The following is a 27,327-nucleotide window of genomic DNA, read 5'->3' on the forward strand; positions in this document are numbered from 1 at the left end:
CCTCCCTTCTCTTTTGCACGTCTTGGTCTGTCATTGTTATGTTCTCCACTTTATTTAGGCCCCAACCCTACAATTTATAATGCATGGGCAGATTGCTACGCACACATGGAGTCCCACTGAAGTCAATGGGGCTTGGGGTGATCACCCATCCCTTATTTTAAGGATTGTCCCTTGACCATTTTAAACATTAAATTGAAGCGTATGATAATTGCATTGTATACTTAAGGGCAGGAGAAATGTACACTTGAGAGAAAAATACATGATATGCTAAGGAACATGGTGTTTCCCTAAAATGTCCCTTAAAATACAATATTGTCCCTTATTTTTCATGTGGTTTTCCCTTATTTCCATCCAACAAAAGTGGTCTCCCTAGTGGGGCTCCTTGTTGGGTGCATTATTCCGTCCACAAGTTGTCAATTGCTGGACTAGGGCCTTGGCTTGTAAGTTCCACAGGCCAAGTTCTCACTTGTCATGTGCACCAATGGCACACTGTATATAATCTGTTTAACTGGTTCTATTTGAGCTTTATATTTAACATACTCAAGTTTGCTGGGCCTAATTGGGTGCTTCAAAGAAAGTAAAAGGTTCATCTGCATTTATCAGAAGGAACAACTGTGGTAAGAGTCTGTGGGACTGAAGCTCAGATTCCTGAAACATGAAGAAGCAGCTTTGTGTCTCTTTGGATTTGCAAAACTGCCCTCAAGCGAGTGGATCTAGTCACCAGAGGATCCTCGTACTCCAGGGAAATTTTTGAGTGATGTAGAAGCCCCGACGCCATCTCTACCCAGTTGCCAATGCAGTGAGCATAACTGGGATTTCTTCACACCCCAGCAATTTCCAGCTGCTGGAATGGCTCTTGGTTGACACTTGGCATAAACGAGAGCAGCCTTCAGGAGCAGAAGGCCTAAGGCACCTCAAATTTATGCTGGTCAGTAGATTGACAAATGCATGGCCCCATGATTGAGAAAGCATAAAGTGGGCATAAAGCTGTGCACATAAACACATGCACATAGCATAGGAGGCTATGCACACAAATGCTCCCCGCCACCGAAGAGGACTGAACACTTCTAGCCACAGCTCAGGGTCTGGCCCTAATAACCAATCTAGTGTTATTTATTATATAAATGAAGACAAAGTGCTTGGTGCTGCATTAAAGACAAAGATCAAGAAAGCCCCCGTCTCAAAGGGCTTAGTCTAGAAGGTACAGAAAGACTAGATTAATTGGGGGAATGCAGGGGAAGGCGATATCTTTAGTGTTTTATTGCATTTTCCCCTCATTTGAATTTGATATTTTACAAATTATTTGTTGGGCCCCAAACAGAGGTGGGTCTTTTAGTGAGATCTGAAATGAAAGATTGGTGCCTGGAGCACTAGTAGTGGGAGTTCCTGTCATGCATAGAAAGCATGAAAACGGGGGTAGGAGGAGAAGGAAATGAAAAGGGTATCAAGACCGGGAAGCTTAGCAGAGCAAAGGGTATGAGGATATTCAAGTTGCCAAGGTGAAGGAGGAAGTGGTAACCAGATGCTTATAAAGCAGTGTAGAAACACTAGCTCAGCAGTGACTTGCCAGTGACAATGAAAATGCCTGTGGCAAAGAATGTCTTGATTATAATACCCCATTTACAGTTTCATAATTTTTATCTAATGGTTATTTTCATATTAATGATTCTTCCAACATCAGACAGCTGCTGTGTTGCAATTTCTGTATGTTTTCTCTATTATTGCATCAACCAGTTATTCCAACCACATGATAAACCTTTGAACAAGACTGCACTTCATAACCTAGCCTATGTATGAAGTTGGAGTAACAACCAGTAAATAAATGACAGGACAGAACATAACTGAGAACCGAGCCAAATTGTTTGTTACCCCATGTCTTGTATGTTTCACAGAGTTCAATGGAGAGCTAAAGAAAAACACCACATTCATTAAATGCAACCACCTGCTTCTCTTGGAGGTTAATGTTCCTAGCACTGGGAAACTAATGTAACTATTTTATCTAATCAAAAATTTTCTATATAAATCTTATCCTTGATGTTCATCTTGCATGATGAGGAAAGAACCTCAATAGCAGTATGGTTATGAATTACACAACTGCTGCGATGTGTATAAGGAATCAGTGAATTAGGGAGGGACAGGTTGGTGAAAAGATAAGGAGAGCTGTCACTATTCCTATTATAATTAAAAACACTGCAAATATAAAAGAGTATATATATATTCCCCCAATTTTTATGCCATTTGTCTTAGATGGTAAGCTCTTTGAGTCAAAGATCATGTTTTCATATGTACTTGTGCAACACCTAGCACAATGGCATCCTGGTTACCACTGGCACGTCTGCAATGTGGAAATTAAATGCTAAAAGAAAACAAAAGAAGCAGGGAGAGACAAAAGGGCATCCTTTAAAAAGTTGAAGTTAAATCCTAGTGAGGAAAATAGAAAGAAGCATGAACCCTGGCAAATGAAGTGTAAAAATATAATTAGGAAGGCCAAAAAAGAATTTGAAGATCAGCTAGCCAAAGACTCAAAAAGTAATAGCAAACATTTTTTTAAGTACATCAGAAGCAGGAAACCTGCTAAACAACCAGTGGGGCCATTGGATGATCGAGATGCTAAAGGATGCACTCAAGGACAATAAGGCCATTGCAGAGAAACTATATGAATTCTTTGCATTAGTCTTCATGGCTGAGGACGTGAGGGAGATTCCCAAACCTGAGCCATTCTTTTTAGGTGACAAATCTGAGGAACTGTCTCAGATTGAGGTGTCATTAGAGGAGGTTTTGGAACAAATTAATAAATTAAACAGCAATAAGTCACCAGGACCAGATGGTATTCACCCAAGAGTTCTGAAGGAACTCAAATGTGAAATTGCAGAACTACTAACTGTAGTTTGTAACCTATCATTTAAATCAACTTCTGTACCAGATGACTGGAGGATAGATAATGTGACGCCAATTACATTACGCAATTACAGGCTGGTAAACCTGACTTCAGTACCGGACAAACTGGTTGAAACTATTGTAAAGAACAAAATTGTCAGACACATAAATGAACATAATTTGTTGGGGAAGAGTCAACATGTTTTTTATAAAGGGAAATCATGCCTAACCAATCCACTAGAATTCTTTCAGGGGTAAACAAGCATGTGGACAATGGGGGATCCAGTGGATATAGTGTACTTAGATTTCCAGAAAGTCTTTGACAAGGTCCCTCACCAAAGGCTCTTAAGCAAATTGAACTGTCATGGGGTAAGAGGGAAGGTCCTCTCATGATTTAGTAACTGGTTAAAAGATAAGAAACAAAAGCTAGGAATAAATGGTCAGTTTTCAGAATGGAGAAAGGTAAATACTGTTGTCCCCCAGTGGTCTGTACTGGGACCAGTCCTATTCAGCATATTCATACATAATCTGGAAAAAGGGGTAAACAGTGAGGTGGCAAAATTTGCAGATGATACAAAACTACGCAAAATAGTTAAGTCCCAAGCAGACTGCAAAGAGCTACAAAAGGATCTCACAAAACTGGGTGACTGGGCAACAAAATGGCAAATGAAATTTAATGTCGATAAATGGAAAGTAATGCACATTGGAAAACATAATCCCAATATACATATAAAATGATAGGGTTTAAATTAGCTGTTACCGCTCAAGAAAGAGATCTTGGAATCATTGTGGATAGCTCTCTGAAAACATCCACTCAATGTGCACCGGCAGTCAAAAAAGCTAACAGAATGTTGGGAATCATTAAGAAAGGGATAGATAATATCATATTGCCTCTATATAAATCCATGGTATGCCCACATCTTGAATACTGTGTGCAGATGTGGTCGCCCCATGTCAAAAAAGATATATTGGAATTGGAAAAGGTTCAGAAAAGGGCAACAAAAATGATTAGGGGTATGGAACGGCTTCCATATGAGGAGAGATTAATAAGACTGGGACTTTTCAGCTTGGAAAAGAGACGACTAAGGGGGGATATGATAGAGGTCTATAAAATCATGACTGCTGTGGAGAAAGTAAATAAGGAAGTGTTATTTACTCCTTCTTATAATACAAGAAATAGGGTTCACGAAATGAAATTAATAGGCAGCAGGTTTAAAACAAACAAAATGAAGTATTTTTTCACACAACGCACAGTCAACCTGTGGAACTCCTTGCCAGATGATGTTGTGAAGGCCAAGACTATAACAGGGTTCAAAAATGAACTAGATAAGTTCATTGAGGATAGCTCCATCAATGGCTATTAGCTAGGATGGGCAGGGATGGTGTCCCTAGCCTCTGTTTGCCAGAAGCTGGGAATGGGCGACAGGGGATGGATCACTTGATGATTACCTGTTCTGTTCTTTCCCTCTGGGGCACCTGGCATTGGCCACTCCTGGAAGACAGAATACTGGGCTAGATGGACCTTTGGTCTGACCCAGTATGGCCGTTCTTATGTTCTTAAATAGTAATATGGTGAGATAATGTAAAATAACAATCAATAAACAGTATTTTGGTAGGTCTTAAACACTTCATGTTTATTGTACATTAAATAAAACACTTTAATTTCAGTTGAAAGAAACTTGATTTGTGGGTGAGTCATAAGAAATATAAATCTTCTAGATGAAGAAATATTCAACTGAAATGACCATTAAATGCATGTGTATTAAACAGTCAGTTTATAGCAAAACCGTATTCTTTTGAACTACTGTTGGATGAATAAGATCCATTATCAAAAGAGGTATGTATGTCAAGGCCCTACTGGATTGCCACTGGTTGATCAGTCTACTTTCACTCTGACAAAAATATGCCTAGCCCTACAAAGTACAAAGTAGAAGACTGTCTTCTCATGCGTATTACACGGCTTCTTCTCCTTTCTCATTAAAAAACAAACAAAACACATTATCAAACAGAAAACAATGCTGAACGTTACAAAATGTGTCTTGGCTTCAATTTCAACCCCAAAGCAATCCATGCGTAACTTTTATTTTCAGCAGCAGGAAGGGGAAAAAAAGCAGGGAGGCACACTGTTGTGATGCTATTGCAAGAATTAAAACGCTGTAATGCTGGCTACCAGTTTCCAATGCAGTGGCAGGAAAACACTGTGTGGACGGGCTCTCACTTTCCCTCAGGGTTGCCTGCTTGCATTTCTTGCATATATGAATGAACGATATGTGGAGGCACCCCTTGCATTAATAGTCTGAAGAACGAAAGTCCACCTATGGACAAGAAACAAGACAATCGAATGGTTAAAATTACCAGGAGAAATAGATTTTTAAAAATATTTCTCTGGCTCTCTGTGAAAAATATTGACCCAGTTAAGTGACAGAGATCTAGTCAGTCCCTATGCTGTATTTTCTCTTGACACATGGTGAAATTTACCCCTGTGCAACGGGCCAGCACAAAGATTACTCATAATTTAAGCCCTAAATTGGGATTTTAAGTGGTGCATAGAACTTGTGCTGGCCCCTTGCAAAGGGGTGTATTTCACCTGTAATGGGCCAGAGTCGGTCATCAGTTGCACCCAATGCGACCCCACCGATACACAATACATAGCTTCATCTCAGACAACCCTGTTCATTTCAATGGAGTTGCATGAAGTGTATCTAAGGGTAGAATTTGACTAAGAAAGTCCAGTGCAGAGAACACTTGACACGCAGAAAAAAGACAAGAAGTGCAGATTCACATTATTAGTGCTGGATTTTATAATAAACATTTAGCAAAATATTTACTATACCTCTTGGAATTTGACTGAAGTATGTGTAACTTATTTATGTGTATGAAAGAATTGCAGAAAAAGGCCCGGATTTTCAAAAATAGATGCCTGAATTTAGGTTCTGAAGCCCATATTTAGGCACCTAAATTTTCAAAAAGTTCTTTGAAAATCTGACTATAAATTCTCAAATAAATGAAGTAGAATTGGCATGAGTATTATTCCTGTTTTTATTGTAAAAAATCTCCTCTAAGATTCAGCAGTGAGCTTTCATTTTAGTTTCAGCACCTTCAATATGGCACTGGCCCTTATTATAGTTTGAGCACAGGCGTGGGAGCCGGCAACTCCTGAAAGTGAAACCTTTCTCTGATACCGTGACCTTAAGGAAATCACTAAGGCCAGATGCTCCTCTTCTGCATTGTGTGGAGGGGAGTTAATGTACATGGAAAGACTGCAGGGTCAACATTTGGAAGGGAGCCATGGTCCTTCCAAGCTGGCAGTAGGCACTCCACACAATGAATCAATGAATCCTGTCAAATACTGCTGTCAGAGCTGGTCTTTGAGAGGTGTAAAGCCTGAGGATGTGCTTCCCCCATTTCCTCACTTCCTTGATTCTGAGGAAAAACAGAATTGTCAAGACACATCTCAGTAATTGTGGGGTTTTTTTTTTAAGGTGATACATTTAACTTTCTTTGTCGCAGGCAGCACCTTGAAAATGTAAATCAGTTACTGGGGTTCAAAGTTTGTCACAGTTTCCCCTAAAATTATAGCTCATTCATGACCTCTCCTACAAACATCTAGTGCTAGCCATTGGAGCCCATGAAAGCCATAGGTATGAGGACCCCGCCCAGGTTTGGGGAGACCCCTGTGGAAGAATTTGTCAAGTGGGCGGCTATTCATAGTGATGTGATTGTTTCCCAGCTTCCTGCAGCTTTATTATTAAAAATTTATATTATGGTAGTTCCCACAGGTCCCAAGACCGAGTTAAGAGAAGCCAGAAACTGAAGCAAAAATGGCACTTCAACGAAGAGGCATTTGCACAGGAAGTGAGTGAAATGGACCTTGAGTATAAGGTCAACAAGGACATGGATGAAGACTACAAAGAGTTTATCTCACAGATAATCTCAGCAGCTAAGAAGGCAAAGGCATTGAAAATGCTGGGACGCAAGCAGAGGATCAGCGAGGAAACTGTGAATCTGATGGCGAGGAGGGCGTGCATGAAATTAGAAGGAAAAATGGGTGAAGAATACAGAACACTGTGCAAAGAAATTTGTGTGAAGATCAAAGAAGATTACAAAGACTTTAGAAAGAAGAAATTGAGAGAGGAGTCCAAAAAGAATGAGAGTCTGAAGAAGGTACAAAGAGATGTTAGGCTGAAACAGATTATCCTGGCAGCGCTGAAAAATGAAAATGGTGACGAGGACATTGAAAAGGAGTAAGATAAATGAAATATGTACAAAATTCTACAATGACCTCTACTCCTCGCATGTCAATGTCCAGCGTACACTGTCAAGGCAGCAGGTTACAGAAGAAGTTCCTGACGTTATGTGGGAAGAAATTGAATATGCAGTTTGTAACATAAAGAAAGGGAGAAGTCCGGGAGTGGACGATGTTTGGCCGGAATATCTCAAAGTAGGGGAAGATACTCTCTTCAAAGCGTTGGCGCAGCGGTTCACCATCTACATCAATAGCAAGCATGTTCCAGATGCATGGAAGAAATCGAAAACAATACTATTGATGAAGAAAGGCAATCCAGAAGAACTGAGCAACTACTGTCCGATCACACTTCTCTCAAGTGTATAAAGTCTTCATCTGCATCATACTCAATCGGATTAAGAAGGATCTTGAAATGCACGAAAGCAGAGAACAAGCTGGTTTCTGCTTGGGGTATTCGACAATTGATCACATCCACTCAGTTCGGCAGCTCATCGAAAAATGCAAGGAATACAAAGTACCATCGTGTATTGCATTTGTCAACTACAAAAAGGCATTCAACTCGGTAGAGATCAACGCTGTACTCAATGCGCTCGGAATTGACCCAAGGTACATCGACCTGCTGGAAGAAATTAACCGCAATTGCTCGACAGAGATAACATTATTCAATGTCCCCTGCATTATTACTATATGCAGAGGAGTCAGACAAGGCGGCACAATCTCACTGAAGCTGTTTGCAGCAGTACTGGAGTCGCTGTTCAAGAAATTGAACTGGGAAGAAGGAATCAGAATTGACGGAGAACAGTTAACGCATAAGTCTTCACTGATGACTGTGTAATACTGGCAAAGGACACAGCAGAACCGGAGAACAGATTGCAGAAACTGCAAAGACTTTTGCATGATATCGCGTTGGAAGTGAAGATGTCAAAGACGAAGTGGATGTGGACTGAGCATTGTGCGGAAGGAATCATCACTGTAAACGGGAAAGAAATCGAGGAGGTCGAAAATATATTTACCTGGGTCAGCAGCTGAGCAGAGACAACTCATTCGAAGGGGAATGCAGTAGGAGACGAAAGGCGTGGTGGCAAGTTTCAACAAACTAAAGATGTGTCTAACGGATGATGAACTGCCCATGAAGAAAAGGAAAGAACTGTTTAACTCCACTGTTCTGACAGCAATGATATACAGAGCGGAAAGCTGGTCAACGACGAAAGCAGAGGAAGAAACATTCACTGTCACCCAGAGAGCAATGGAAAGGCGAATGTGTAAGATATAGCTCCGTGATCACATACCGAATGAGGAGATCAGAAGGCATACAGAGGTGACCAGTGTAGTGCAGGTGATATATGATGCAAAGCGAAGATGGGCGGGTCATGTAGTCCACAGACAAGACAATAGGTGGACAACCCTCATCAGTGACTGGATCCCCAGAGACCACAAGTGACCGCTGGGCAGACCGAAAACGCGCTGGGCTGATCCCATGACAAAACTCTTTGGCCAGAAATGGAAAGAACGTGCTCTCAACAAAACAGAATGGTGTGGCGTTGACTTGCATTCGTGGAGGGATGGACGAGGACAAGCTGGACAGAGGTGACAAAGGTGATAGGTCCCAATAAGAACTGAGGGGTCTCACTGTGCTGTGTGTTGCTTTGTCCCTTCCGACCCTCTGGAAAGTCTGTTTCTGGTCTCTGGGGAGTTGGGCTTGCTTTGGAACTTTGACAGGCAGCGGTGTCTACTGAATGAGCATCCTACAGCACAGTCAACATCCACAGCCTCTCAGGGCTTCCAGGGTTTGGAAGGCATATTGCTTTGGATCTGGCACTGTATGGGTAAAGAGAGGGGACCAAACCTGTTTTTAGTTACACTGGCACAATGTAAACCTGGGGCTATCATGAAGACAATGGAGTTATTCAGAATTTAGCCTGGTGTGATGGAGGGCACAGGTTGACCTGAGACCTTTAAAATAGATTTTAATATATATAGAAACATGAGAAAATTTTACGTTTTTCACTCTGTGCAGGACAATACCGGGTCTGTTTTTAGACCCAGCTTTGCATTTTATGATTTTGTTTTGTATTGTACCATGCTTCCACCACTCTCTCTTGTTTCTAGTTAACTCGCCTTTTTTAAATAAACCTAATCTTGTTTTGTTGTAAGTGCTCACACATACTGTGTGATTTTACAGGAGCAGTGGTTTAAGGTAAAACTAGCCAACTGGGGTATGCTGCTTCTCTAAGAGCAGAGGACCTGGGATTTCTGTGAGTAGCCAGTGTCAGGAGCTGGATATCACAGGAGAATGATTCAAAGGGACTTGGGGATGAGGGTGCACCTAATGATAACTTACAAGATGATGACAGCACTGGATTAGCCCAGAGGAGAGTGCCTGAGTGGCCAGCAGGCTGGTGATGTTAGAGAGCTAACACTGAACTACCAGAGACAAGGCTACCTCTCCTTAGAGGCAGGGGGTAAAAAGGTTTGTCAGTGTTGGGTACCCCATGAACTGTCAGAGAGGGACAGTGGGAAAATGGCAAATATTTTGCTAAAAATATTAGAGATCACCCCTCCTCGATAGGGAAGGTTGATATGCATGATAAAGAAACTGCATTGCTACTGTACCTTTTATAAGTCTGCATGGATGTTCACTTCTGCAAGGTGCAAACACAACCAACCCCTAATAACACTTACCTTCTGAGGCATTTCTGTAGCACACCAAAAGTTTTAAAGCAAAAGTACATTTTCAGGATGAACACATCATTCTCTTTACCTGAGCAAACTGTACATTTCAGCTAGATTAAACTGACTGATCCAATATTGATATAATCTTATTCTATTTACACAATTTAGGACAAGCCAATATATCCATTAACAACATTTTCCTACTAAAGAGCCATTATTTAATTGTAGCTCCAAGTAAGTGAGCTACATCATTTAACCTTATCATTCTTTCAGAGTTGTGCTTTCCTGGTCTTAGGTAAATGCTTAATACAGACAAAAAATGGCATGCTTTATAGCATTCTTTAAAACGTGTGTAATGCAAATGTTCATAAGAATCATTCATTTTTAAATAAAATTAAGTGATGTAAAAATGGTCTCATTTATTTAGAAGTCTATCCTTAGATGCAAATAATTGACTGTAGATGAAAAAATGCTCTTATGTTACTTGTATTTTCTCTATGGTAAGTAATTAACCTAACTCATGCTCTGTTAAATTCAGCTGAAGCATTTTCACTAGCAGAAAGTAAGTGGATGTACCACTAAAGGGAGTTACTATAACAAGCAATTATTGGAAAGATTAAGGGTTAATTGTTAGTTTAAGGATAGTGTAATATAAATTCTAATTATTAAATTATTGATTGAAAAACATTTTCATTAAATGACATAATGAAAATCATGCCATACTTGGCAGGCTTTGTATGACGTGAAAACAGACATAAGCTTCATATGCAAGAACCATATGAAAGCTTACCTTAGATGGCAATATACATTCAAAAATCCTTACTGTGCAACTAAGGGAGAGAGAGAAAGAGAAATAAGCACTTAATTGCTAACACCAAAGTAGAGAACTTGTTGGGTGAAATTATGTTCATAATTATGACAAGATGATGTTTTAATCCTTAGTCATGTAAAATATGTAAGAAATAGAAGCACATGGAAAGTAAATGGCAGGGATCCAGTACCACTTCAAAATTATAATTAATATGTGATATTAATATGCACAAACAAATATGACTGTTTTCTGTAATTAGTCTAGGGTACACAGTGGAGCCAGTCAAATTGTGCAACTCACTTTTAGAATAAAAGTTTCCAAACTTAGCTTCAGGCGAAGCTAAAACATATATATATATTTGTGTTTTTCAACACAGGAAAAAACCCACACACATAGCATTATAAATATATATACATATGTTGAAACTCTAAAAGGCAAAATTATCAAGTATAGACTAGTTACACACCAGTACCTTATTATGTACCTTTACACAAATACATATTTACATTAGTTAAGGCATGCCATTTACTCTATAGGAACCATTAGTTTTAATTAAGTATTTTACGTATGTAGTGTTATGTATGGGCACTAAACTGTAGCAGCCATTTACAAAAAGAAATATTCAAAAATATCTAAAATGGTTGCAGTACATTCTAGCTTAATTGCGTCACAAGAGTAAGTTTTTAAATTGTGCATCTGAAAGCCTCCAGTACTGGAAACATCAGTGTTTGGGCATTTCTGCAATTTAAAAATGGCCATGTTGATATTTTTGAATTTTGGTAATGTTAAAAATGTCCTTTCTATTTAAAGGGGTAAATTCTCTGCTGGTGTAACTCAGCTGAAGCTGAATTTGAAGTTAACAGAGTTATGCTCATAGATAATTTATTTGGTTCTAAGGGTGAAATCCTGGCCCCACTGCGTGGGTATGTCTACACTGCAATTAAACAACTGCAGCTGGCCCGTACCAGCTGACTTGGGCTTGCAGGACTGTTTAATTGCGGTGTAGACGTTCGGACTTAGACTGGCATCTGGGCTGTAGGACCCTGTGAGGTAGAAGGGTCCCAGAGCTCGAACTGCAGCTCGAGCCCGGGAATCTATGCTGCAATTAAACAGTCCTTTAGCCCGAGCCCCGCAAGCCCGAGACAACTGCATGGGTCAGCTGCAGGTGTTTAATTGCATGTAGACATGCCCACTGACATCAATGGAAAGGTCCCATTGACTTCAACAGAGTTAGTATTTCCCCCTTAGACTTTGCATGCCAAGTGTCAGCCTGTATTGAAGTTCTAAGTACCAATTCAGAATAGAAATGTAGTTTACAATAAGGAATAAATTTTAAAATAAAATGGATAACATGGTGATACCTCTGTTCTTTCAATAATTCTCCAGGTTATATCAAACTAACCTAAACCTGATCCTCTGAGATGCACCTTGACAAAGGGAGTTGCATACATTTAAGGATTTTGTTTGTTTGTTTGTTTGTTTTTTTATACACACATATATGCATGGTTTTATGTCTAATGAGAAAGTATAAATTCTTGCCTCAACTTTGCATAACTCTGATGTTAGCTCCTACATTCTTGATTAATTTGGCCTTCTTTGCTCATGTGACATAGCCAATGTATGCCATGAGACACTAGCTAGTGCAATCTAAAAGCAACTAAGGAATACACACTTTACATGCAAATACATTTTGATGTAAAAAGAGAGGAATGGAATGGAAGGTAATGTCCAGTGGAATATGCTTTTTATAAACCTGTTTCTTCCCCGCCAAGAAGAATGGTTCTCCTGGGGTAATTATTCCATGATATAACACTGCAGAATTAGAATATTCGTACTGGTATTTATTCTTGTTTGAAATTGTTCCCAATTAATTTAACAACTTATTTTTTTTAATATGATTAAAACCAATTGCAACTTTTCTCAGAATCCATTACTATCATCGAGTTATTGAAGTGATAAGCAACCTTGGCTTCACTCTTAAGGCTGATCACTCTCTCCAAAGTAGTCAATTATCTCATGACAACAGGTTCATGATTAGGGCTCTATCAAATTCACGGCCATGAAAAACACATCATGGACCATGAAATCTGGTCTCCCTCTGTGAAATTTGGTCTTTTGTGAGCTTTTATGTAATACTATATAGATTTCACAGGGGAGACCAGCATTTGTCAAATTGAGGGTCCTGACCCAAAAGGGAGTTGCAGGGGGGTCACAAGGTTATTTTGGGGGGGGGGGGTCACTGTATTGCCACCCTTACTTCTGTGCTGCCTTCAGACCTGGGCGGCTGCTGACTGAGGGCCCAGCTCTGCAGGCAGCAGCACAGAAGTAAGGGTGGCACTATCATACCAGGCCATCCTTACTTCAGTGCTGCTGCTGGCAGTGGCTCTGCTTTCAGAGCTGGGCTCCCGGGCAGTAGCCCCTACTCTCCAGCTGCCCAGCTCTAAAGGCAGGCTGTTGCCAGCGGGTGACCTGTGGGGGAGGGGGCGAAGGGTCACATGACCCTCCCCAAAATGCTGAGGGGGGCAAGGCCAGCAGCTGGGGAGATGAAGGGGCAGGGCCAGATCTGGAAGGGAAGAGGCGGGGCCAGAGCCTCTCCTCTTCCGGCCTCCTGGCCATGCTGCCTGGTGCAGCTCGCAGACTGTGTGTGGCCGGAGGCTGCCTGGGAGAGAGCAGCCGCTGGGTGCCGCACCACGGGCAACATCCCAGGCAGGCAGTGTGGCTGGAGGCTGCCTGGGAGAGTGCATTAGTGGCTCCACACATGCCAGGGGGACTGGAGCAGAGGCCTCCCCCACCCCCCAGCCGGGTAACATGGGATGGGGAGGGGACGGGGAGAGCACAGGGTCCTTGGGCTGGGGGTGGGGATGAGTCACATGGGGGGGTCATGTGGGGAACAGGTTGGGGAGGAGTCATGTGAGGGGGGTCACGTGGGAGGGGGTCACGTGCCTCCCTTTAGCTGGTGCCTCCTTTGCGTCGCTCCCACTAGTTACCAATCCCCCTCACAACTCCTTGATGGGTCAGGACTCCTAAAATTACAACACTGTGAAATTTCAGATGTAAATAGCTGAAATCATGACATTTGCAATTTTAAAAATCCTGTGACTATAAAATTGAACAAAATGGACCGTGAATTTGGTAGGGCCCTATTCATGATACATTCTCTTAGGGCCTGATCCAAAGTCAACTGAAGTCAAAGGGAGGCTTTCTATTGATTTCAATGGGTTTTGGAACAGGTTCTATCTACTGAAAACAAAACAAGACAATGATTACGAATTCTTAAGACAAACCAGCCACGATTAGGAATCTAGCTCAAGGAACCGTAAACAATATTTTAAAAATTTTCTTTGGGGAGAGGGTGTGTGAAAAATCCAATAATAGTTTTAATGGAATTCTGTGTTTATATAGCTTGTCATCTTGCAAGACATAGTTCAGATAGAACTTTTTTTCTTAACAAAGATCTTTTGCAAATTGCAGCATGAACTTTTTCAGCACTCTTGTAGACCCTAAACTTGTCATGCTATTGTAGTAAATAGCCCAACTGTTTGCCATTTTAAGTACATCTAATAGACCTGAAAAAGATTAAGCAAATGCTGTGGTTTATCGGAAATAAATAACATCTATGAACAGAAAACATTTCACTGACAGTAAAATGAAATACTTGATATTCTATTTGTCTATTATTATCAATAAAATGTTTTAAGAAATGAGGTAAAATTTGTAACTCCTGATAGTCTAGATTTGAAGCCTAAAATGATATATGCAAAGTGATAAAAGAAGATAATTGTAATGCACTACTAGTATACCGTGCTATTACCATAACTTTTCATTTATTTAGATACCAGATAAAATATGAGTAGTATACTGTATCCATGATATTTTTGTGACATTCCTAGGAATATGTCTACATGTTAAAACAGAGATTACTAACAGCTCAGAAACAGAGGGAAGAAATTCTGGACTATTTAGAAAAATGAGAGTTAGTGCAAGATATATTTTTGTATGGTGTATATCTGTCTAACACGATGTGCTATCCAAAAAAAAGTAGTTACAGTACTGTAGCTCTTAAACTCACCAGTTATGTAACATCCCTTACATTATAGCTTTGACCCTGCAGTCCTTACCCAGGAAAAATTCACTTTGAAATCAATAATGTTTTGCCTGAAAAATGACTGTAGACTCAGGCCCTAATTTTTTACTTCCTGGAGTAAAGTGGAAGCTACATTTAAAAAAAAATATATACACAATGATTTGTTTCCATTGACTCAGAATGCCTTTCCTCCAGAGATCACTTTTCTTTGTGTCGTTGTGCTGCTCAAGCATCTGATCGCTCCTGCTGAGGCAGCAGACGGGCAGAGTGTACAACCAGCATATAAGTGGATGGATGGGGGAACACCTGTAAAGTTACCTTTTTACAATCTGGCTATGTGCAATACCCACTGCATTTGTCTCTCTTTCACATAGCAAATCCGGACTGTTTATTAATGCACAGATGCCAAAAGCTGGGACTGGACAACAAGGGATGGATCACTGAAAAAATTGTACTGTCCTGTTCATTCCCTCTGAAGTATCCAGCTCTGGCCACTGTCAGAAGATAGGATACTGGGCTAGATGGACCATTGGTCTGACCCAGTATGGCCATTCTTATGGTCAGTACAATTGCTGATTATGGGCTTGATCCTACTCTACTTGAATGCCGTGGTTAAACTCTCCCTGACTTTAATAGCAGCAAGACGGAAACCTCTCCACAGATGTACTGTATTTGAGTCTAACAACATGCTAGTCTGAACCTTCTTTTGAAAGGTGAAAAAATTAATGGCTAAATATGCTAGTTTAAAGGAAGGAATATAAACAAGAGAGATGATTCATGGTCCCTAATTGTTGGGGATTAGGAAGGGAAAAAGGATTTGCATGCCTCATGAGTTTGGGGGGGTGCGCTGGACTGCCCAACGGTTAAGATGAGTTTAGATTTAAAAACCAGTCAATCAACAAGAGAGGTGTGACGTGGGTTAAACAAAGAATTGGTCAAAGACAGTGAGAACGCACAGCCCAGGATGGAACGCTGACAAAAGACACAACTATTTCTAGGACTCTTTCCAGATCTGATGCAGAAAGTGGATACAATGACATGCTTTGAACATGAAGACTTTCAGCTTTTGTATAGTCTCTGGGGTCTGCCAAGATCATTCACTTTACTTTTTTAACGTAAATGTTGAGTTCTTTAGGGGGAAAAGGAGGCATGGAAGCTATTAATAAGGATCCATCAATGATCATGCTTCAAAGCTCTTGAGGGCGAAGGCGGGGGAAGGGGTAGTGGAAGGTTTTGTTTAAAAGTGGGGAAGGATGGACTGAGACACCGCTAAGGGGAGTGAGTTTCACACCCTTCTTCCCATCACAGCACATGCATGATTGTTTGCTAATCTAGGATGTGATACCACAGCAACTGAGGTTATTTGAGGCACCTAAGCTTCCTGACAGTATGAATAGGACAGGGCTGCTAGTTCGACATTCTTGCTGAGTGATTCTTGGGCTTTGGAACTTGCTTTCTGAGTTGGGTCTGCTGAAAACTTGATAGTGTGACCTTCAGGACATGCTGCAAGACCTACTTGTTTACCGAGGATTCCCCTTGGGATGGATGACTGGGGGAATGAAGAGATCTAACTGAGGGGCTGGGGCATGGGGGGTGTTAGGAGCTGAGTTGTGAAGAATTGTTTTTCTTTCATATAACAAGCTGTAGAAGTAGTCAGTCGTGGATGCAGGTAGGCATGGCTGTCAGTGGTAGTATTTTGGATTGTTTGCAGTTTTTTGTGCACCATCCAGAGCACCAGACTAGAATCTTATAAATTTTTTTTTTTTAAAAGTAGTAAGAGGTGGATGGTGTCAGATCAAATGCCCATCAGGAAAAGGCTCAAAGGGGTCATCTCAAATGTAGCTGGTAATGACTTTTTGCATCAGAGCCATTAAAGTTCTACCCAACTACATTACTGAGCATAACAGACACATTGAAAAATGATCTAAGCATTTTTACACTTCAAACATCAATTTGTAAATGCCAAATGTAAAGAAACATGATTCACATCAATATTGATCAGAATGGCAAAATCTCCCATTCATTCCTCAATAAACCACTGTTCAGGGCAGGATCAATTCTTGGTCAATGATTTCCAGGTCAATGTTGCAAAGTATTCTGTGGCTTAGATACCAGGGAAAGCCTGAATAAAGAGTTGGTCTTGCATCATATGCTAAAAGTGGCAAGACTATAATTCATCCTGATGTCCAGTAGCAAAGACTTCCAGAGTATAGGGTTTCACACCATACTGGATCTTTCCCCTTGTACAGTTATTATCAACACTGTTGTTGGGTTTACTGAAGAATGCTACACGGTCTTTGGCAACAGTAACATCTATGGATGCTTAAGACTCCTAAATTTGACAAATATTAACCAAGGAAAGCTTATGCTCCAATACATCTGTTAGTCTTAAAGGTGCCACAGGACTCTCTGTTGCCATTAATCAACATTGTTTTTTCTGTTTGAACATGTTTGATATGCTCTATTTTCATGTAATTAAAAGCTATTCTGTAGGGAAAAAGTGCCCTGTTAAATCATTGGACACATAGAGAGACAGAGAGATCTTACTGTGATCATAGAATTGTGTTATTTTGACCATTTTATTGTGAGCAGAACATTAAAGATTCAAAAGTTGAAGGTAACTACTGGTAAGGTATTTAGGGCTTGGGGGCTTATGAGTTATAATGAAAGATTAGTCTAACTTGGCCTCTAGATTTTAGTGATTAATGGCTATCTTTGTTAGGCCATATGATCTTCTCCTGTGCTGTGAAACAGGGAGCCTTGCTTGGTATTAAGAAACAGACTGTATAAATCTAGAATGAGGACATCACTTTCACCTGCCAGAATATAGTAAAAAGGTATCAGGACAGTCAAGAAATGTGGCTTTACTACCACATGAACAGACCAGTTATGTCATTACTTCCTTGCTACCATATTTGAGCTATGTGACAAGATATATCAGAAATGAAAGACAATATTAATCATAATCCAAAACAAACAGAAAGCAACCAGTATAGAAAAGCTAAATATATTGGCTTTCAGTACATACAAAATAATGGCTACAGAATAAGTCTTTTATGAACTGGTAATCCTACGAAAATATGCTTTTTAGACCATTTACTGCATGTCTGATCCGAATCCCATTGACTTCAGGTGTTGGATTGGGCCTTAGGACCATTCACAATACCTGCAGTCAATACTAAAACATCTTGAATTCATAAAATATATTCATTTAATGGATTTAAAAGGGATATTCTCAAGGTTGCAGAAATCTGACCAACTTCTTCCCCTTTATGTCTGTTTGCAAAATCAATATGATTCTCTATATGTATTTTTCCTAAAAACAAATACAATAATAAGATCTATAAGCCAGTGAAAGATTCTCCTTTTGGAACTAGTGGAAGTGCCATTACGTGAGGCATTTAAAAGTACATTGGGCAAAACACTAGAAAAATATACTGTAGGGAATAACCCTGCACTGGACAGTGGAAAAACTATCTAGATCAGTGGTGTATCAAAGCCTCAAAGTATCTTGGGGCAAGAATAGGTTAGTGGGCCCTTTTCTGACTTTGAAATCTATCCTTCTCCAGGTCCCCCACAGACCCAATCCAGCCCCCATCCCCTACCTCCTTTCCAGCCCTCCTGTCCCTCCAGACCACTAGCTCCCCCACAGCCCCAATCGAGCCATCCCACCCCCCAGCTCCTGACAAGATTCCCTCCAGCTCCCTCGAGGCCCCCTACATGACCCCAGTACCTGCCACAGCCCCCCTCACCCTGCCCCATTTCTGATCCGGCCCCCATCCAGCTCTTCCTCAACCATCCTCCAGAGTCCTTCAGTCCAGCCCCCAGCTCCCCCAACCCCGATGCAGTCACCCCCGCAGGTTCTTTTAGTTCCCCTCCTGCCTCCTATTTTCCTGATCCACCCCCGCAGCTCCATTTCAGGCCTGTACAAGCCCTCCTCCAGCACTGCTCCAACCCCCTGTAACCACCATCCTCCCATCTATGCTCCACACCCTCTGAGCTCCACTCCAAGCCCCTCCCCACACCTTCAACAGCTCTGATCCAGCCCCCCAGTTCTACCCAGATCTGCTCCAACCTCCTCTTCCACCTCCTTTTTTTAAGGCTGACAAACTTTATTGCCGTGTTTAGTTTAACTCCTTTTGGCATCCTTTACAGATACTCCTCCCATCCAAAACTGTTCCTTGCCTAATGCTTGTGGCATGCGCTGTACATCTGAGAGTCGTGTTGGAGTTTGTCACATGAGCAGTACACCTTCTGGTCCCTAAGGGTCATGTCCACTCATGAAAGAACCCTTGACGTCAATGGATATTTGAATAAAATTGGTGCTAGGATATACCCCCCAGCATTTGCTTACTGCACTCTTGACTCTAATATATGCTGTAACAAAGAGTGGATTTGCTCTGATCTTAGAAACCTTACCTTTCACTTCCAGTTTGCATTCAACCGCTGCCTCTCCAAGTTCATTGACTGCTTTGCAGGTGTAAGTGCCTCCGTCATAAGGGTTGGGTTTGCGGATCTCCAAGGTACAGACACCTTGGTTACCAAACATTCTGTATCTTGGGTCATTTATTATAGTCACTTTGTTTTTCATCCAGGTTATTTTGGGCTGTGGTAAAAAGTGCACACAAATATAGGCAATTAAATGTTAAACTCTTTCTGTGACCTTGTATTAAAGTTGAATGATATATTAGTGGTATATTAACAAAATATTGACAAAAGGGAAGTTGTAGTCCATCCATAAAAATAAGTTTGGGCCATATCATGCCATTATAAGGGCCACAGCTCCCTGTGGCCCTTATAATTTAGCTGAATTCAATCAAGATAATATTTTTGGGTGGGCAAAAATGTAGATCAGTTACATTACAAAGGGTGTACCATACAATAGTAAACTGACTAATAATTTTCAAGATCTAAATATTCTAGGTTTGTCAATAAAGCTGTTTTTTTTTTACTAGTAACCAATGCATAGAACTTAATCCAAAACCTTGGAAGTGAATGGTGGATCAGAGAACACTTTTTAAATAAAAATTCTGAATTCTGATTTTACTGGGTCAGTTCAATTTTCTACTCTGGAAAATTGGTCAAAGAGAGAGAGAAACTCAGTTGGGCAGGGACCATGTGTTTGTACAGTGCCTAGCACAATGTGACCAGATCCTGACTGGGCCTTTGGGCGCTACTATAATATAAATATTAGTATTTATAATTATAAAGAGTATTTTGTTTTAAACCAAAATCCTTATTGATGTATTGACCATGCAGCTCTTGTGAGTTACTGAAGTAGCAACCCTAGATTTGCCTGATCAGCTGGGAAAAATCCACATTTTCATTAGGATAATCTGTGGACTCAGTAAATCTCATAATACCCACGTTGTAGAGGGGTAAACGGAGACAGAAGGGGATGTGGTTTGTCCATTGTGATACAACAAATCAATGGCAGAACGGAGAAGAGTACTTAGGAATCCTGACTCTTGCTCTATTCTTTAGCCCACTGATTCTCCTTAGAGCATGTGTGTGAATTATAAGAACAGGAACAGTACTAGAAAACATCAGTGTCTGATTAAACTCTCCTTTCCCTTCACTGATGTTATTAAGTGGTATGCCATACCTTTGGATTTCCTCGAACACTGCAGTTCAAAGTAGTATTGTAACCAGCTACAGCATATGTGTTAATTAAAGGTTGAGTAAACATTGGTGCTTCGGTGAAATTAAAGTCTTCATAAATTGGATTTTTGTAGACTTTACCTATGAAATAAATACAAGACATTAGGAGCTGTTAGAACAAAGTTAAGCATTTCATATTGTTTTCAACAGTATTCAACAGTAAAGAGTGAGTCTGCTCTAATTTGCACTGCTTTATATACCAATGTAACTCCATTTATTGCACTCATTCTCACTAGCGTGAGAGCAGAATTGAGCCTGGAAAGTTACTGTAGTTTCTGATCATACTGTACAGAGGACTTAAAATCTCCCCTTGTTGTATGAATACATGGTATATTAAGTATAATGTATATACTCTGTATGCATGCCTGCAATTACACACACACTTTGTACAACAATATGAATACTGACTAGCGGGCTGGTAAGAGTGATCAAAGAGGTGACTAAAATGTCATCTTAATGTTCCACATTTATTCTTGTCACTGATTTCTTTTCCTAATTTGTTCCATCTACAACTAGTATTTCCTAACTGCCAGTACTGTAAACTTGGGCTGGCACAGTCTCTGAAAATCCATATGTTCTTCTCCTTCATTTTGCACAGCACCACCAATAAAGACCACAGAAAATGTGTTGATCCTGTATAAAACAAAATCTAGTAGAGCTGGCTTTCTCGCTGATAATGTATCTGCACTTGTGGTGCTGACAGTAGTAAAAACATTATTTTTCTCTGTAAACTATGCTGATGCATAGAATGGACATACGGGGTGAAATTCACCCCTGTGCCAAGGGCCAGCACCAAGAGCTATGCACAACTTATACCTTACTTAGGCTCTCCAACAGGTGTTCACGGGTGCATGGGCCTTGTGCTGGCCCTCGGCACAGGGGTGAATTTTCAGTGACAAGAAACAATTTCTACAGCGCCTCTTCTGACCACCCCACCCCACTTTTAAATAGAAAACTATTTCCGCTCTGAGCGATCTCACGGAGAACTGACAGCTTTGTGAACTCACTGTTTTCAGTTTCCTTTATGCAGTCCCCATTTTTGATGGGCAGAACGGAGATGCTTTTCTTTCGAGCGAGAGAACAAAGTTCTGCGTCGCCAATAGGAATGCCATTAGCACTGGCTCATACAGCAAGCGACGGTTGTCACCCATCTCTCTAAACTTAAGCCAACTGCCTTCACAGGACATACTGTATCGGAGAGACTGAGCATTCCTGAACTCAGGTCATGCCCACTGCCGTTCTCCTTTACAACAGTTTATGTATAGATTACAAAAACACCTTCATTTCTATTTTAAACTGTTTGAAAGCTCAGATATATAATTCAGAATCGAGAGAGGAATTGATGTTACCATTTAAAATCAAGCGTCATCCTCCCATAGTTTGTTGCCTGTCCCATAATTTGCAGTTGTGTGTAGTGAATGCCATACACTACCAAACTGGAATGGTAGCAATTTACACTCACTTTGCACAGGTGTAAGTGGCCACACCAGGTACAAAGAGTGGAGAATCAAATCTTTTGTCTCTGATTCCCTTCCCCACTCTGAACCCCATCCTTCCCCCTTAGGAACATAATTGACAGCTAACCATCCTTTGCGATCACAGCACTCTCTGTGGTCATTGTCGCGTCCTCACTGAGGCCACACATGTTTTCAGCGAAGATCCGGAAGTAGTACTCATTTCCTATGATGAGTTCAGTAATGGTGGCACTGGTTCGGTGGTAGTGCTCAATTACAGTGAACCATTCCTGCAAGACACAAACACAGACTAAGTTTGCCTGCAACACACTTCATTTATCAACAGCTAGGGTTTAGAATAGCCATTGTGCATATGAAAGCATGAGAACAAATTTTAAGCAATTTATATAACCAGTAAGGCATAATATAATAACTGAGTTGATGGCAATGGATTCTAAGCTAATCACTACACAGTAACTGGGTGATGACAGAAGGGTCACAAGCAATTCACCACTGTGCTATGAAGGGTGAATGGAAAGTGAACCCTATTAAATTGTCACATTCTGATGGTTAGTCAGGCGGGATAATTGTAGGAAATGCAATATTACAAAGGTCCTATTGTGCAAGAGAAGAAAGGCAGGCTCTGCCACTCAGATTTCATATTGCTGACAGAGAAAGTATTGCTGCAGATAAGAATGCAATCCCAGTACTAATCTGCCTCCTCTGGCACTAGGCTAAATGAACAATATGATTATGGAAAGTATGATTCCATTCCGGTTATTTCTCATGATTTAAGAACAGTTTAATAGGGTAGGAGGAGCAGTGGATACAGCCCAAACTACAGACACTTCATCAGACAGGTGACTGGATCTTAGAGGCTCTTTCTCTTAGCAGTAGCAACAGTACAGTCTAAGGAGAGCAGTGTGTAAAGCTCACTCAGCCAGAGTCATGCGACTGGAAGGGGCCAGGTCTCCCATGGCAGTAGCCAAGAGGTAATTTATTTGATAAAAATATGACTTCCAATTCATTCTTGATTTAATTTTGAGAAATCGTGTAAATAAGGGACATTCACACAATGTAATAAACAGCTAAAAAACCCTGTTTGTTAAATCAGTTTTTGAGGCAGTTCCAGGGGCAAAGTTAGAGGACAGAAACAAGCATTCAAAGTATGGCATGTGTATTTTTTTTTTCTGTAACAAAGTCCTGTGGATGTAATTTCATCAGTTCTGAATTCCTGTGATTTCTGGCACAACACTCATCTCTTGGGAAGTATTATATACTCCAGTGCATACTGCTTCAGGCATCTATCTGCATAGCTCTCAAGAGACCCATGTTTAGATGAAAGGCATCTCTTTAAATATCAAATTTAAATTTGATCTTGGTACACAATATCCACCTAGTGAGATCAGCAAGACTAATGCTAAAAATATTATTCACGTAAAGCAGAATCTGACCATGAAAATGCTCTCTTTTATTTATGCCACCCCTTCCAGTTGTCTCCCTTTCTCACAGTATATATTTGTGTAAGTTTCTTGTGCCAGAGTTTATACTGATATGTACTAAACCTGCAGAGCCACATTATTTTAGACTTCCCAGTAATATAGCTCATAGCGCTCAGAAAGGATCATCTACTCGAAAGAAATTGGGACATCCTTTCTTCAGAGGCAACTGTTTAAGAAAATGTCCCTTTGGAAACAGTCATTATTTAAAATCCCACTTGGTACTATTACAGGAAAATTCTTGTCACAGACAGTGTGGAGATAACATGGAATCACTGCCCTATGAGCACACAGTACACTTTGGACACTAGTTATTATTTTATTTTGTATTACAGTAGCACCTAGAAGTCTGAACTGAGACGGGCCTCCATTGTGCTGGGCACTGTGTATGCATATAATCAGAGACAGGTCCTGGCCGGAACAGCTTATGGTCTAAAGAGAGATGAAGGGTGGGAGGGGGAATAAAGTCACAGGGAGGTGAACTGACTGGTCAAAGGTCACACAGCAGGTCAGTGTATTAGTATTCTTCTCATGCAAACTGGTTCATCTCTCTTAGATTCACAATGTCCAAACTTGCAGTATCTATTAAATGTAGAAATCCAACCGCTGTCTCTTACAGAGCTATAAAAATTGAAATAATAACAATAATTAGCTCTCATATAGCACTTTTCATCTGTAAATCTTAAAGCACTTTTCAAATTAGGTAAGTTATCAGTATCCCAATCTGTAAAATAGGGATAATGATACTTACCTAATTTGTGAAGTGTAGTACAGAGAAGTGAAGGGATCTGCCCCAGGTCACCAAGCAGTGACAGCTGGGAATAGAACTCAGATCTCCTAACCACCTAGTGGACTATCTGTGGGGCCACACTGCCTCCAAAATGAGCATTTGGGATTTTGATTCTCTATTTCCAGAGGGAATAAAACAGAATTATTTCTCTGTGCTCCCCATGAACTCTGAGGGGTTTAGACAAATGAGATGCAGATCTACTCCTGCCCGTCCCCCTCACTTGCCCCATCTCTAATCTGAACGCAGATTTGTAAATACACATGTTCTCATTTATAAACTTTGAATACTGTGGACACTGGGATTTTCTGATGAGCTTTTGAGATTTTCTGAGTAGTGGTGTGGTTCTGTAATGATCCAATGTATCAATCATCGACATTAGTCCATGCAAATAGGGCTTTTTATATTTAAAAGAAAGAACATGGTGACTGTCGGATTTAAACTGAGTCAAACATATTTTATAACTTACCATGCTCTTCTTGTCTGCTTTTTGAATCGTGTACCCAATAATGGCTGCATTACCATCATCCTTTGGTGGCTGCCATGATAAAGCAACATTCTCTCCCCAAACATCCTCAATCGTTACAACATGTGGTGGGCCAGGGCGATCTGTAATGATGATATGGCATGGTCATCTTTCCATTATGCCTGCTCTCTGTTTCTCTCTCTCTCATATATGATATATCTCTATCTAGATCTATATCTAGAGCTAGATAGATATATATCTTACACACACAAAACAATGGTAAAAGACGACAAGTCAAGCACTCAAAAGTCAAGCACTCAAAAGTTAGGAAATGCCAGAATTCAAGTTGCCTCTAATTTGGCCTTTAATTTTGGCCTTTAATTTGACCCCATTGTGCGTATGCGTTATGATCCAGTCTTCAGTTACATGATCACATACTATTTTGGCAAAGTTATAAGCAAATGAAAATGTGATCTTATAATGGGAAGTCTCAGGCAAGCTTAAGTATACAGCTTCACCTATAAGATATAGTGTCTGAGATTTCCCAGGTGTGTCTCTTTTTTCCATCATAAGGCTTTTAACACTGGTGGTCTCTTCCAAGTCATGTTTGTGAGAAACTAACTCTTGCTACAGTAGAGCTGTATCAGATCTGACTGAGTGCCACCTTAACAATAAAAAGCTTCAGTGTTTCGGACAAATATGGAACATAAAAATCCATTACAAACAGTGAAGTAGTGTAGGATTCTAGGGTGGGATTGGAATGTTCAGGCTGGCTACTGACGTTTTGTACAGAGGTCCCCAATTACCCTAGCTGAGGACCTGGCTCAGAATCTCTGGCCAAGTGAGCTGAAGTAGAGAGGTACCATTGTAGAGGAGGCTGTAACTGGAAATCTCATGTTTTCCAGCACACTGGTAACATGTTTTTGGAGTCTGCTTTGCCAAAATAATTTTATTTTATTTTTTTAAACATACCAACTACTTGAATATCTATTGTAGCTTTGTCCACCAAGTTTTCTACTTTCACTTTCAGGTCATATTTTCCTGAGTGGCTCCTCTCTGCCTTTCGGATAAAGATGATAGTATCATTTTCACTGTTGCGGATGTTAATTTGGTTCTTGTCTACGGAAGCACCATTTTTCTTCCAAGATACCTTTGGCCTTGGTCTTCCCTGTAAAAAGCCATGGAACAACTGATGTATGCTTTTGGGAGGAGAAAGAGGTGTTAGGCTGTCTCAAAGACAAAAATAAAAGTCTTCTTTAACCAGAATGGTGGAAACTCTTTAAAGAAAAAGCAGATAATTCTAAACACAAGGCAATTCAGAGGCAGTCACATGTTCAAATACTTGTCTTTTTCTGAACTTAATGGGCAATATTATTTTGTTTTTAGTGGTTCTCAGAAGCAGATGCCCTAAGAGAATCACAGTGCGATGTCAATAGACACTAACTTGTTGATCATGCAGTGTCACTACTGGGAGTTTGCCCTTCTAGAAACGAGAATTTCAGAAGTGCTGTCCAAATATGGTAACCTCAGTCCTTTCAGAGTGTATACACCACACAGTAGTACTTTTAATTTACCAGGAGCAGCATTTCCTATAGCACATAATGTGCACCGGCATCTGTGTATGTGCACAAAGGAAGGAGAAGGCATAAGGTCTGGACACAGTAGGGGTTCTTGCATTCAGCAGAGCAAGGACTCTGCAGACAAGTATTACTGGAACAGTTAGCCTCTGCAGGGGGTGTCGGATGAGGTCAGGCTATAGCCCTGCCTCCAGCCAGCAGAGCTAACCAGCTGGAGTAGAAAGCGCATGTTGCATCCTTGGAAGTGCTGGTGCAACAGCTGTGCTTCCCAGGGGCTCTATGAAGCATTGTTGCACAAAGATTCTGCTGGGTTGGTGAAACATCACACCACCCCCAAAGCAAGATAGTGAATAAATGTCACATTCCAGCTCTAGACACCATATCTAATCATTGTCTATTGCAACCACTCTGTGCTGTGCTAGTGATTCTCTTGTGTGTAATGGCAAGTCTACATTGGAGATTATGGGTATTCTGTGGACAACAATAGACAACAGATCAGCACTGTTTGCTAGTTACAAAATTCAGTCTTTGGTTGAGCACAGTCTGATTTCAGAAGACACAGAAAAAGCCATCTGGCAGGTATCCTGACTGACCAGGATTTAATTCTGCTTAAATTAACTTCATGCCCTACCACAGTTGTATAACATGCAGTTCTAACAATCTCAATATAAGAAAAATAAGCATTAATAACTGTCTTTATTTCTTACCTGGAAAGGAATAACAAGATTCACAGCTTCTCCAACCCTTCGAATGTAGGTTTGTTTTAAGTGTCTTGGTAGACGAATCTTTGGAGGTTCTAAAAAAACAAATTAAAAAAAAATAGTGTGTTTTTGTGAGCACCAACATTAGTAACATTAAAACCTATGGCCTACATTTCTCCAAAGTGAGATGTGAACTGGATGCCTCAATTTTTGGGTTCCCAACTTAAGACATCTTAAAGAGACCTTATTTTTTAGAAAGTGCTGAGCGCACTGATAGGCTAATGGGTAGGTCAGTGATGGACACAGTTAAAAATGAAATGGTCAGACTGCACAAAAAGACGAAGGGCCAGATCCTACTCATGCTAAAGCCCTTCTGTGCTATTCCAGTGACTCAGAAGGTCTTTAAAAATGCCCTATCTGGCCAGCTGAGGATTCCCCCACCATAGGAAAGGGCTGTGGGAGTGTGTAAAATGTTCAGAATGCTGCTACAC

General features: G+C 40.6%; 1 protein-coding gene across 1 annotated transcript in view; it reads right to left on the bottom strand.

Annotated features, from left to right (window-relative positions):
- Positions 1 to 5,091: 5,091 nt before the first annotated feature.
- MYBPC1 (myosin binding protein C1) overlaps positions 5,092 to 27,327 on the bottom strand; it is an 87,315-nt gene continuing 65,079 nt past the window's right edge. The window contains exons 25-31 of the mRNA XM_065406269.1: positions 26,843 to 26,931; positions 25,531 to 25,726; positions 24,562 to 24,701; positions 21,937 to 22,096; positions 20,297 to 20,433; positions 19,111 to 19,297; positions 5,092 to 5,192 (exon numbers count right to left, since the gene is read on the bottom strand). Of these exons, the coding sequence (XP_065262341.1) occupies positions 5,092 to 5,192; positions 19,111 to 19,297; positions 20,297 to 20,433; positions 21,937 to 22,096; positions 24,562 to 24,701; positions 25,531 to 25,726; positions 26,843 to 26,931 (1,010 nt within the window). The remainder of the gene's footprint in view (positions 5,193 to 19,110; positions 19,298 to 20,296; positions 20,434 to 21,936; positions 22,097 to 24,561; positions 24,702 to 25,530; positions 25,727 to 26,842; positions 26,932 to 27,327) is intronic.

Source organism: Emys orbicularis, chromosome 1 (assembly GCF_028017835.1).
Source record: "Emys orbicularis isolate rEmyOrb1 chromosome 1, rEmyOrb1.hap1, whole genome shotgun sequence".
Lineage (NCBI taxonomy): Eukaryota > Metazoa > Chordata > Testudines > Emydidae > Emys > Emys orbicularis.